This window comes from Heteronotia binoei, chromosome 20, assembly GCF_032191835.1.
Source record: "Heteronotia binoei isolate CCM8104 ecotype False Entrance Well chromosome 20, APGP_CSIRO_Hbin_v1, whole genome shotgun sequence".
Taxonomy (NCBI): Eukaryota; Metazoa; Chordata; class Lepidosauria; order Squamata; family Gekkonidae; genus Heteronotia; species Heteronotia binoei.
In genome coordinates this window covers 12,287,197-12,300,169 of record NC_083242.1, presented here as the reverse complement: position 1 = coordinate 12,300,169, position 12,973 = coordinate 12,287,197, and the positions used below count along the sequence as shown (strand labels likewise).

The 12,973-nt window shown below is 48.8% G+C and overlaps 1 protein-coding gene across 2 annotated transcripts; it reads left to right on the top strand.

Moving 5' to 3' along the window:
* The first annotated feature begins 1,591 nt into the window (after nt 1-1,591).
* KLHL10 (kelch like family member 10) lies at nt 1,592-12,973 on the top strand. Of its 2 annotated transcripts, none has more exons than XM_060260521.1 (5): nt 1,592-1,854; nt 2,993-3,482; nt 6,351-6,968; nt 9,038-9,187; nt 12,547-12,751. In XM_060260521.1, the coding sequence occupies exons 1-5, from the start codon at nt 1,667-1,669 to the stop codon at nt 12,565-12,567; spliced, it is 1,467 nt and encodes a 488-aa protein (XP_060116504.1). In that variant the 5' UTR covers nt 1,592-1,666; the 3' UTR covers nt 12,568-12,751. The 2 variants fall into 2 exon arrangements, with proteins under 2 accessions (XP_060116504.1, XP_060116503.1); XM_060260520.1 differs by having other exon boundaries at nt 1,595-1,854; nt 12,554-12,973.

Sequence of the window (12,973 nt, the reverse complement as noted above, 5' to 3'; positions counted from 1 at the left end):
TCTGTGACCTTAGGCAAGACGGAAACCGCAGCGTAAATGATTAGTAACAGCTTGGAAAAAACACTGTGAAATGACACGTTGCAGACATACGCTTAACAAATTTCTTTTTTTATCTATATCGTAAATGTATTTTCTTCACAAACCAAAACTGTTTTCATCATTCATGAATACATCAAAACGACGGTCTTTTCCATTAATTTTGTAAGCCGGTACTATAGTCCGCTGTCTGAGAAAAGTCCTTATATTGAGAGACATAGACTGTACCACATTGATTATAACTTCTTATTTTGGGTATAGCCGCTTCAGGGTCAGGAAGCTATTTTCTCCAGGCCAGTTTGACTAGGGATCCTAGATTTCTTTTTTTTTTTTGGCCATCTGGGCATGGAACAAGGGACCCGGGGTGTGTGTGTGGGAAGTATTTGTGAATTTCCTGCCCTGTGCAGGAGGATGGACTAGATGACCCTGGAGGTCCCTTCTGACTCTAGGATTCCTTTGGGGTAGGGGAGGTTGGGGGTTGGGAGGTTAACAGCATGCTGTGAGGAGAGCCAGTTTGGTGTAGTGGTTAAGTGTGCGGACTCTTATCTGGGAGAACCAAGTTTGATTCCCCACTCCTCCACTTGCACCTGCTGGCATGGTCTTGGGTCAGCCATAGCTCTGGCAGAGGTTGTCCTTGAAAGGGCAGCTGCTGTGAGAGCCCTCTCCAGCCCCACCCACCTCACAGGGTGTCTGTTGTGGGGGAGGAAGAGAAAGGAGATTGTGAGCCGCTCTGAGACTCTTCGGAGTGGAGGGCGGGATATAAATCCAATATCTTCATCTACCTCACAGGGTGTCTGTTGTGGGGGAGGAAGAGAAAGGAGATTGTGAGCCGCTGTGAGACTCTTCGGAGTGGAGGGCGGGATATAAATCCAATATCTTCATCTACCTCACAGGGTGTCTGTTGTGGGGGAGGAAGGTAAAGGAGATTGTGAGCCGCTCTGAGACTCTTCGGAGTGGAGGGCGGGATATAAATTCAATATCTTCATCTACCTCACAGGCTGTCTGTTGTGGGGGAGGAAGAGAAAGGAGATTGTGAGCCGCTCTGAGACTCTTCGGAGTGGAGGGCGGGATATAAATTCAATATCTTCATCTACCTCACAGGCTGTCTGTTGTGGGGGAGGAGGAGAAAGGAGATTGTGAGCCGTTCTGAGACTCTTCGGAGTGGAGGGCAGGGTATAAATCCAATATCTTCTTCTTCTTAACTAAACGTGTGTGGCACGTGAGATCTAATGAGGACCAAGGAGAACACTGTTCCTGGTCACTGATAACGGTTAATACCCGTTACACAGTGTATGCGATGTAAAATATCTCGCCGGAAAGGCTGCGTTGTGTGGTAACATATGCCGTTAAAGGCCTGTTGTCTTTGCACGAATGTAATTTAAAAGAAAAATGCCCGGAGAAAGGGTCTCCGAGTCTAACTCTCCTTTGTGTATACCGAGCAGGGACTTCTCCGCAAGGCAGCCAAGATTCTAGAAGGCGGTCATGTCAAGGTGGGTGGGGGGGGGGCGTGTCTCATTATGAGAAAGGTTCTGGAACCTCTGGACCAATCAGGTTTTTTTTCCCAAGAGGAGGGTTAAGTGAAAGGCCTGGCAGCTCTTTCTCCTGCCCTCCCCCCGCCTCGGAAAGAAAAATGGACGACGCCTCCGCTTCGGCGGGCTACTCCCACTGCCACATGGAGCGGAAGATGAGCGCCATGGCGTGTACGGTTTTCAACGAGCTTCGGCTGGAAGGGAAGCTTTGCGACGTGATCATCAAGGTTAACGGCTGCGAGTTCAACGCCCACAAGAACATCCTCTGCAGCTGCAGCTCCTATTTTCGGTCAGTGCCCCCGATGTGCTAAAGCAGGGGTGGCCAAACTTGCTTCACATAGAATCAACCACACAGCAGGAGTGGCCAACGGTAGTTCTCCAGATGTTTTTTTGCCTACAACTCCCATCAGCCCCAGCCAGCATGGCCATGCTGGCTCGGGCTGATGGAAACTAGGCAAAAAACACTGGAGAGCTACCATTGGCCACCCCTGCCACATAGAATAAATGTCAGATGTTTGAGAGCTGCTAGATATTAATGTTTGAGAGCCACAAGGAAGGGAGGGAAGGAAGGAAAGAAGGAAGGAAAAAAATAAATGGGAGGAAGGAGAGGTGGAAAGAAAGGAACTTTAAATGCATTCTCCAAGCTGCTGGTTGGCTTGGCTTGGAGAAGAAGAATAATTGGATTTATATTCCGCTTTCCACTCAGAGCGCCTCACACTCTCCTTTATCTTCCTCCCCCACAACAGACATAGCTCTGGCAGAGGTGGTCCTTGAAAGGGCAGCTGCTGTGAGAGTCCTCTCAGCCAGTCCCAGTTCTCTCAGAGCTGTTCTCTCAGGAGCAGTTTCTGTCAGAGCTCTCTCAGCTCCACTTACCTCACAAGGGTGTCTGTTGTGTGGAGGGGACGGAAAAGGAGATTGTGACCCACTCTGAGACTCCCAATGGAAGGGTGGGGTATAAATTCAACCTCTTCTAAAGCAGGAGTGGCCAAACTTGCTTAGTGTAAGAGCCACAGAATAAACATCAGAAGAGCTGCAAGACATGAACGTCAGATGTACGAGTTAGCGAGGGAGGGAAGCAAAAAGGGTGGGGAGGGAGAGATGGAAAGGAAGCAACTTTAAATGCATTCTCCAAGCCACCGGCTGCCTTGGCTGGAGGAAGTGATTTAAGAAGACAAATGCTTTCCCCAAGCCTGCCGACAGGGAAGCCACACAATATGTGTGAAAGAGCCACATGTGGCTCCTGAGCCACCGTTTGGCCACCCCTGTCCTAAAGCAATCTAAGCTTACAGCCATCCCCACTTCTCCTGGAGGCTAATTTCAAAAGCAAACTGTGTCTTAACGAGAAGAAATAACTGCTTCTGCCTATCCTGAATCTTCCAGTAACCCAAGAACAACGAGCATTAGTTGTATCTCTTTTCTGTTTCCAGAGCTCTGTTCACCAGCAGCTGGAACAACACAGAGAAGCGAGTCTATAATATTCCTGGCATTACCCCGGACATGATGAAGCTCATCATCGAGTACGCCTACACGAGGACAGTGCCCATCACCGTGGACAACGTGGAGAGACTCTTTGTGGCTGCCGACCAGTTCAACGTGATGGGCATCGTCCGGGCTTGCTCTGACTTCATGAAAAGCCAGCTGTGCCTGGAGAACTGTATCGGCATCTGCAAGTTCACGGAGTACTACTACTGCCCGGACCTGCGGCAGACGGCCTACATGTTCATCTTGCACAACTTCGAGGAGATGGTGAAAGCGTCGACCGAATTCCTGGAGCTCTCGGTCAATGAGTTTCAAGACATCATTGAAAAGGACGAACTCAACGTGAAGCAGGAAGACGCGGTTTTCGAAGCCATCCTCAAGTGGATCACCCACGACCCCCAGAACAGGAAACAGCACATGGCAGTTCTACTTCCCAAGGTTCGTACCCACTCATTTTTCCTTGTCTGTTGCCCGTGGAGTGGAACTTCACGGCTAACTACGGACATAAGAGAAGCCATGTTGGATCAGGCCAATGGCCCATCCAGTCCAACACTCTGTGTCACATAAGAACATAAGAGAAGTCATGTTGGATCAGGCCAATGGCCCATCCAGTCCAACACTCTGTGACACATAAGAACATAAGAGAAGCCATGTTGGATCAGGCCAGTGGCCCATCCAGTCCAACACTCTGTGTCACACAGTGGCCATAACCCAGGTGTCATCAGGAGGTCCACCAGTGGGGCCAGAACTCCTGAAGCCCTCTTACTGTTGTCCCCCAAGCACCAAGAATACAGAGCATCACTGCCCCACACATAAGAACATAAGAGAAGCCATGTTGGATCAGGCCAGTGGCCCATCCAGTCCAACACTCCTGTCACACACAGTGGCCAAAGCCCAGGTGCCTTCAGGAGGTTCACCAGGGGACCAGAACTCTAGAAGCCCTCCTACTCTTGCCCCCCCAAACACCAAGAAGTCAGAGCATCACTGCCCCAGAGAGTTCCTTCGATATCTTGTGGCTAATAGCCACTGATGGACCTCTGCTCTTCAGAACATAAGAGAAGCCATGTTGGATCAGGCCAGTGGCCCATCCAGTCCAACACTTCTGTCACACAGTGGCCAATTCCACAATAATTTATTTATTAACTTCCTTTATATCTCCGTCCCTCGCCCCAAATCAAGATCCAAAATGGTTCATGACATTCTTCCCTCCTCCATTTTTAAAAAAATCCTCACAACTACCAGTTTGAGAGCCGGTTTGGTGTACTGGTGAAGTGCGTGAACTCTTATCTGGGAGAACGGGGTTTGATTCCCCACTTCTCTACTTACACTGCTGGTGTGACCTTGGGTCAGTCATCTGCCTCTCAGAGCTGTTCTGCACAAGGGCAGTTCTCGAAAGAGCTCTCTCAGCCCCACCTCCAGGGTGTCTGTTGTGGGGAGACGAAGGGAAGGAGATTGTAAGATGCTCTGAGTCTCCGAGTGAGAAGGGCAGGGTATAAATCCAATCTTCTCCTCCTCCTCCTCTTCTTCTTCCCTGTGAGGCTGTGTGATCAGGATTTTAGATGTGCCCGTGGAGCCTGTCCTCCTGGCATCCATCTTGTGGACATTCAGTCCAAACTGCCTGGCATAAGAACTCCTAACCACTTACAGTTGGATAGGCTGGGGGTGTGACAGGCCCATGCTCATCTGGCAAGTTTCCATGGCAGAGTGTAGATTTGAACCTGGGCCTCCAGCACTCTAGCCGTTATCCCACTATCCCGTTCTCTTGAATGCATGAAAGCTAGTGTCCTTTCGGACAGCACTGCAAGGATTCAGGCAGAGATCTTTCCAGTCCTTGGTGGCTTTCATCTAGAGAAATAGGAGGATCAAACCTGTGTGTTTTGTGTGCATCGATGTATGTGGTGCACACCTGAGCTATAGCACCTTTCTAAAAAAATGGTAGCGGAGGAGTTGACTGTGCTAGAACCGGGGACCTTCAGATGTGAGCTTTGCTGCTTCTTGGGATTGATCACTCAGGAACAAGAATTCCAAGTTCACTTGGCGTAGAAGAGGTATTGCCTCTGTTGTTGGCTTGGGCTAATGTGAAAGCAACAGCAGATATAATGTTCTATTATCCAGCGGATATAGTACTCATAATCTGTGTTCCCTCTAAGCTGAGTTAGTGTGAGCTAGCTCACTGTTCTTTAGCCTCCTGCTCGCACATTTTTGTCTTAGCTCAGGAAAAATGGCTCCAGAGCAAACTCATTTATGCAGGAGCTCACAACTTTGGTCAGTGCTTTGAGCCTAAGACCCTGGGGAAAACATGAAATGGCTGGGCATTGGGGGAAAAATACAGGCTTTGCTATGTAGCTCCTGTGCAATTGAGCAAGCCTGGCAAAGCAAGCTGTGATGCAAAAGGAAGCAAGAGAGAGAAAAGGAAGCAGATGACAGTGAGTTGCTTGCGGCCCTGATAGGAGCCCTCTGGGGGCCTGATCTGGCCCTCAGGCCACATGTTTGTCACCCCTGGTGTAGAGCATAATTCAAAAAAATCTCCCTTTCAAAACCATTGTAGGCATAATGTTCAGCCTTGCTGTCACAACTCAGGAGGGTCTTACCAAGTGCTGCCACCACTCCGGGTTAAGGGTCTCCCTTGAGAAGGCCCAGAGTCCCCTCCCAAGCCCTTCCAGGCCTCCCTTAGCTTAGGCCAAATAAAGGGTGTGAGGACCAGGCAGAGTGAACATAAAGGTTTATTTTAGTGCAATATAAATTAACAAGGTGCATTAACCAGTAAAAAGGTGAAGGGAAAATAAACAAATGCCCTAACGTGTCTATCTCTACAGTCCCTACTCTAATACCAACACTTACCACCCCCCCCTTGGGTAAGGGCCTTTCCCTTCCTTGCAGCTCTCCAGGCAACAACCTGCCTCCAGCTCAGCCTTCTAGGGAAAGAACACCCACTTCCTGGGCTTGGCCTTTATATATTCTCTTCTCAGGCCCCACCCCTCTCTGGGTCTGTTTGCTACCCAATCAGAGGGGATCCTGGGAGATGTAGGCTTTTCCCAGTAACTCCTAAGCAGGCTTCCCTGGGGCCTGCAGGCCTCACTAGGCCCAGGATCATGACACTTGCGAACGTAAAGACTCTGCAATAACACGGGATGGGAAGTACGGGGGAAGGGGTTAGAGATTTTGGGTAAGACAGACCAAAAAATAGGAGTGAGCACACTTGGCAGGCTCTCCGGTTCAAACTGCCACGGTCGGCAGCTGAGCTTCGTACTTGTCCTCATTTGCAACTCTCTTATCGCTCTCGCTCTCTCTCGCTCTCTTTTTTAGGTCCGCTTGGCTTTGATGCACGCCGAATATTTCATGAACAACGTCAAAATGCACGACTACGTGAAGGACAGCGAGGAGTGCAAGCCCATCATCATCGACGCCCTGAAAGCCATGTACGACCTCAACATGAACGGCCCATCGAGTTCCGACTTCACCAACCCGCTGACAAGGCCCCGGCTGCCGTACGCCATCCTGTTCGCCATCGGTGGCTGGAGCGGCGGGAGCCCGACCAACGCCATCGAGACGTACGACGCCCGGGCGGACCGCTGGGTGAACGTCACGTGCCAACAAGAGAGCCCCCGGGCGTACCACGGCGCCGCCTACCTGAAGGGCTACGTGTACATCATCGGGGGCTTCGACAGCGTGGACTATTTCAACAGCGTCAAGCGGTTTGAGCCCGTCAAGAAAACGTGGCACCAAGTGGCCCCCATGCACTCCCGGCGCTGCTACGTGAGTGTCACCGTCCTCGACAACTTCATCTATGCCATGGGTGGCTTTGATGGCTACGTGCGCCTCAACACGGCCGAGAGGTACGAGCCTGAGACCAACCAGTGGACTCTTATTGCCCCTATGCACGAACAGAGGAGCGATGCAAGCGCCACGACCCTGTACGGAAAGGTAACCAGTCAGGAGCTTGGGTCCAGTGGTTGTTTGTGCGTGGGGCTGTTATCTGCTTGGGTTGCTGGATCTCGTGATATCAGCCCAGAAAAGCAGAACGCTCATGGCTAGATTGCAGCGACTATTACATGTGTTTATACCACATAAGATCATAAGAGAAGCCTTGTTAGATCAGGCCAATGGCCCATCCAGTCCAACACTCTGTGTCACACAGTAGCCTATAATATATACCCTATATACTCGAGTATAAGCCTAGTTTTTCTGCCCAAATTTTGGGCAGAAAAAACCCCTCCTCGGCTTATACTCGAGTCACTATTCCGCCCGCATCCCCGGAATTCCAAGGACAGCTAAAGCTGCCCCCTGCTCTCCTCTCCTCAGTGAAGGGGGAGGGGTCGTGCTGGGACTGGTGTTTTCAGTCTGACCAGAAATGACTTCTGCCTTGGTATTGTTGATTTGTGTTCTGCACCACCATTCTCCTCATCTTTCATTGCAAGCAGCATTGTGGCCTTACCTGCCACAGGAATAGTAACTGCTGCGTTTCCCACCCTCGGCTTATACTCGAGTCAATAAGTTTTCCCAGATTTTGGGGTAAAATTAGAAGCCTCGGCTTATATTCGGGTCGACTTATACTCGAGTATATACGGTATATATATACATACACACACATACACACGCTGTGGCTAATAGCCACTGATGGACCTCTGCTCCATATTTTTATCCAATCCCCTCATGAAGCTGGCTATGCTTGTAGCCGCCACCACCTTCTGTGGCAGTGAATTCCACAGGTTAATCACCCTTTGGGTGAAGAAGGACTTCCTTTTATCTGCTCTAACCTGACTGCTCAGCAATTTCATTGAATGCCCACGAGTTCTTGTATTGTGAGAAAGGGAGAAAAGGACTTCTTTCTCTACTTTCTCCATCCCATGCATAATCTTGTAAACCTCTATCATGTCACCCCGCATACAAAACTCATTAACAACAATTCATCAAAAATTCATTCCAGCCCTTTGAATTGGGCTCAGGAGTGAATTGGTAGCCAGTGTAGTCACTATAATATTGGGGTCACATGACCCCAACCAGCCTTCTAGCTGCAGCTTCCAAACATTCTCCAAGACTAGCATTGAGTAGCCGCAAGTAGAGTGCGTTGCAGTACATAAAAACCACTAGATAAAATCAATAAAAAGCAATAATTTAAAGCTGCAGGTAGGCAGAAGAACTAATAAAACTATCTTTAGTTGCCTCCTAAAGATCAAGAGTGAGGGGGCGAGGCGTACCTCTCTGAGATTGTTCACAGCTATGGGGCTGTCACTGAAAAGACCTTGTCTCATGTATCCACTTAGAATAATAGAGTTGGAAGGGGACCCCTAGGGTCGGCTAGTCTGGCCCCCTGCGCAATATAGAAAATTAACACATACCGCCCCCTAAATTCACAGGCTCCTCATTGCTGTCAGATGGCCATCTAGCCTCTGCTTAAAAACCTCCGAGGAAGGAGAGCCCACCACCTCCCGAGGAAGCCTGTTCCACTGAGGAACTTCTCTAACGGTCAGGAAGTTCTTCCTAATGCTGAGCCGGAAACTCTTTTGATTTAATTTCAACCCGTTGGTTCCGGTCCTACCTTCCGGGGCCACAGAAAACAATTCCACCCCATCCTCTAGAGGACAGCCCTTCAGGTACTTGAAGATGGGGATCCTATCACCTCTCAGCCGCCTCCTCTCGAGGCTAAACATGCCCAGCTCCTTCAGCCTTTCTTCACAGGACTTCTTTGGCAGGCCTCTCCCTGTGTCCTTAGTTCTTCTGCCCCATCCCAGATTCCCACGCAGAGTCACTTCAATAATCTTGTCTTGCGATGGCCTATGGATCTTCCTGGGCAGAAGTGAACAATCTTTTTTAAATTGCCCCAAACTCAAAATGTGAAACCTTGATTGACTGCTAAATGTTTTTGTTGCTGTTTAATACCAGGCTTTAACCAGGCAGAACTGTACTAACAGACCCATTCACACATTCCAGTTCCTAACCCCGCTGTAACTTTCTGCCTTTCCACCCTGCTTGGCTTTGAAACGGGGGAAAAGGTCTACATTTGCGGCGGGTTCAACGGGAACGAGTGCCTCTTCACGGCCGAAGTGTACGATGCCAAAGTCGATCAGTGGAGCTTGATTGCCCCGATGAGAAGCCGGCGGAGTGGCATCGGCGTCATTGCATATGGAGAGCACGTCTACGCGGTAAGGCCAGGGTCCTTGATTCGCTTTGAGGTTGCTGTGCTGGGGGCAACGCTGTCACGGTAAATTGGCAAGAAGGACATTTGCGCCTTCTTTGGTTGGGTGCAGACGTAGACTAGCTCAGGGGTGGCCAACATAAGAACCACTTAGAATAAATGTCAGATGTTTGAGAACATAGCATTGGAAGAAGTCCAGAGAAGGGCAACTAGAATGATTAAAGGGTTGGAACACTTTCCCTATGAAGAAAGGTTAAAATGCTTGGGGCTCTTTAGCTTGGAGAAACGTCGACTGCGGGGTGACATGATAGAGGTTTACAAGATTATGCATGGGATGGAGAAAGTAGAGAAAGAAGTCCTTTTCTCCCTTTCTCACAATACAAGAACTCACGGGCTTTCAATGAAATTGCTGAGCAGTAGGGTTAAAACAGATAAAAGGAAGTACTTCTTCACCCAAAGGGTGATTAACATGTGGAATTCACTGCCACAGGAGGTGGTGGTGGCTACAAGCATAGCCAGCTTCAAGAGGGGGTTAGATAAAAATATGGAGCGGAGGTCCATCAGTGGACCACAGGTCCACTGATCTACAGTATGTATATATATCTATGTTTGTCCACAGTATGTATATATATATCTATGTGTGTGTGTGTATAAAAAAAATTTTTGGCCACTGTGTGACACAGAATGTTGGACTGGATGGGCCATTGACCTGATCCAACATGGCTTCTCTTATGTTCTTAACAGGAAGGAAGGAAGGAAGGAAGGAAGGAAGGAAGGAAGGAAGGAAGGAAGGAAGGAAGGAAGGAAGGAAGGAAGGAAGGAAACCATAGATTTATGCCCTGCCCTTCTCTCTGAATCAGTCTCAGAGCGGCTTACAATCTCCTTCCCCTGCAACAAACACCCTGTGAGGTAGGTGGGGATGAGAGAGCTCTCACAGAAGCTGCCCTTTCAAGGACAACTGTTGCAGGAGCTATGGCTGACTCAAGACCATTCCAGCAGCTGCAAGTGGAGGAGTGGGGAATCAAACCCAGTTCTCCCAGATTAGAGTTCGCACACTTAACCACTCTACCAAACTAGGAAGGAAGGAAATAGATGGGGGAGGGAGAGGTGGAAAGAAAGCAACTTTAAATGCATTTTTCAATCTGCCAGCTGACTTGACTTGCAGAAGTGGTTTAAAGAGAGAAATGCCTTCTCCAAGCTGGCCAATGAGATGGTGGGAACTTTGAGAGCTGCACAATATGTGTGAAAGGGCCACACAAAAGCCGCAGTTTGGCCACTCCCAGACTGGCCAATCTGTTGATAGATAGATTCCCTGGTATGGTAAGCCAGTAATCTGTATCTTATTGTAGTAGAGCGCACAAGGCATACAGGCAACAGAAACTTCTCTTTGTTCTGGGTGTGCTAGCAAAGTTGCAGTTACACAGAGCTACTTGTCAGTTTCAAGCTTAATAAAGAGTTCTTTGAACAAAGCAGGAGTCAAGCGCACCTTTAAGACCAACACATTTTTCTTTAGAACGTAAGCTTTCGTGTGCTCTTAAGCACACTTCATCAGAGGAGGAATCCAGCACAGTGAGCAAAGCCACACATAGCTGAGCAGAGCCATACATAGCTAGTAGGCAGTGGCCCAGAATGCAACATGGTACAGATTTAAGAACCAAGGACAGTTAATAAATATGACAGACAGTAAAGAGTTCTTTATTTAGGAGACTCCATTCTAGATAGTAAAAGTGAGAGACAGAGACAGATGCCTATTCTAACTACCCGGATGGAGGGAGGTTGCATCCGGGGTGCAAAGACGGAGAGCAGTGGACCTCCTCCTTTGTGCATGTGTGAGAGAAGTGTGAATGGAAGAAAAAAATTCTCTGAGAGTATCAGTCCGCGCATCAAAGGAACAGAGGCAGAAGAATAAACTGGGAGGAAACCCACCGTTTGCCTGTCTATCTCTCTAACGCCAGTTTGGTGTAGTGGTGAAGTGTGCAGACTCTTACCTGGGAGAACTGGGTTTGATTCCCCACTCCTCCACTTGCAGCTGCTGGAATGGCCTTGGGTCAGCCATAGCTCTTGAAGGAGTTGTCCTTGAAAGGGCGGCTTCTGGGAGAACTCTCTCAGCTCCACCTACCTCACAGGGTGTCTATTGTGGGGAGCGGGGGGGGGGGGGAAGGTAGAGGAGATTGTGACCGCTCTAAGATTCAGAGTATAGGGCAGGATATAAATCCAATATGTTCTTCTTCTTTTCACCCCCCTCTGGAGACTGAGGCTAAGAGACAGCATCTAGTCCTTCTCTTTCCAACAGCTGTGGTTTGCGACTAGCAAGAAACAAAGACCAAAATTACAAGTTACAATCACCATCTTCAAGTACTTGAAGGGCCATCATATAGAGGATGGTGTGGAGTTGTTTTCTGTTGCCCCAGAAGGTTGGACCGAACGAATTGGTTGAAATTAAATCAAAAGAGTTTTCGGCTAAATGTTAGGAAGAATTTCCTGACAGTGGGAAAGGCTTCCGTAGGAGGTGGTGGGCTCTCCTTCTTTGGAGGTTTTCCAACACGCTAGAAGGCCATCTGACAGCAGTGCTGATTCTATAAACTTAGGCAGATCATGAGGAGGAGGGCATGGGATGGGGTAACAGGGTGCATGTGAAAGGGGGAGGTATTTGTGAATGTCAGGGCTAGATCTGGGGGGCAGCCAGAGAAAAGGGGGCGCCACCAGCACTCCTTTCTCCCCAAAAAATAGGTAGATCTTTTTCTTTTAAACCAGTTTATTTTAATAAACAGATTAACATTCTGGATCACAGTTAAAATAATAATCAAAAGTATGATCCAAGAAAGTCAGCTAGTTGCCAATAAACATCCAAATGAACCACAAGTACACACAGTGCGAAATCGTATTCAAACAAATGAATGCCAGACCAGTATATTATGTGCAGTTGAACCAAAATTCCCACAAAGAAAAATAATCCAGAAAAGGGGACCACTTAGCTAAAATAATTGACCTTCGATGTGAAGCATGCCCCCCTTCTAAATTATGTGTAATTTTGTCCAAAACAAAATATTCCCAGCATTTGCTTAACCAGGCCACCAATGAAGGAATTGAATTCTGTCTCCAGTGTAATGCAATAGCATATTTAGCCACATTGAGCAGCAAAGAAATGACTCCTTTAATTTAGAAATTCTAAAATCATCCCAGATGTTTAGGATGGGTAGGTCTTCATGGTGGAAGGGTAGTGGGGGGGGTTGCTATTTTTTAACTTTGCCCCCCCTCCAAAATAGGTACATCTGTCCCTAGTGAACGTCTTGCATTGTGCAGGGGGTTGGACTAGATGACCCCCGAGGTACCTTCCAACTCTACGATTCCCCTGTCTTTTTGGAGTCTCCAGGTTGGAGGCTTTGACGGCGCCAACCGGCTCCGGAGCGCCGAAGCTTACAACCCGATCGCCAACACCTGGAGAACCATCCCGACCATGTTCAACCCCCGGAGCAATTTCGGCATTGAAGTGGTAGATGACCTGCTCTTCGTGGTGGGCGGCTTCAACGGCTTCACGACGACGTTCAATGTGGAGTGTTACGACGAGAAGACGGACGAGTGGTACGACGCCCACGACATGAGCATCTACCGCAGCGCCCTGAGCTGCTGTGTGGTTCCGGGGCTGCCCAATGTCGGAGAGTACGCTGCCAGAAGGGACAACTATGTGGGGTCAGCCCAAAGGGATGAGGTCAAGTACTCCTCGTCCACAAGCACGCTACCTGTGTGAATAGCTCCTGCTTGACTTAATAAAGCCCTCTAAGCAAGAACTGTA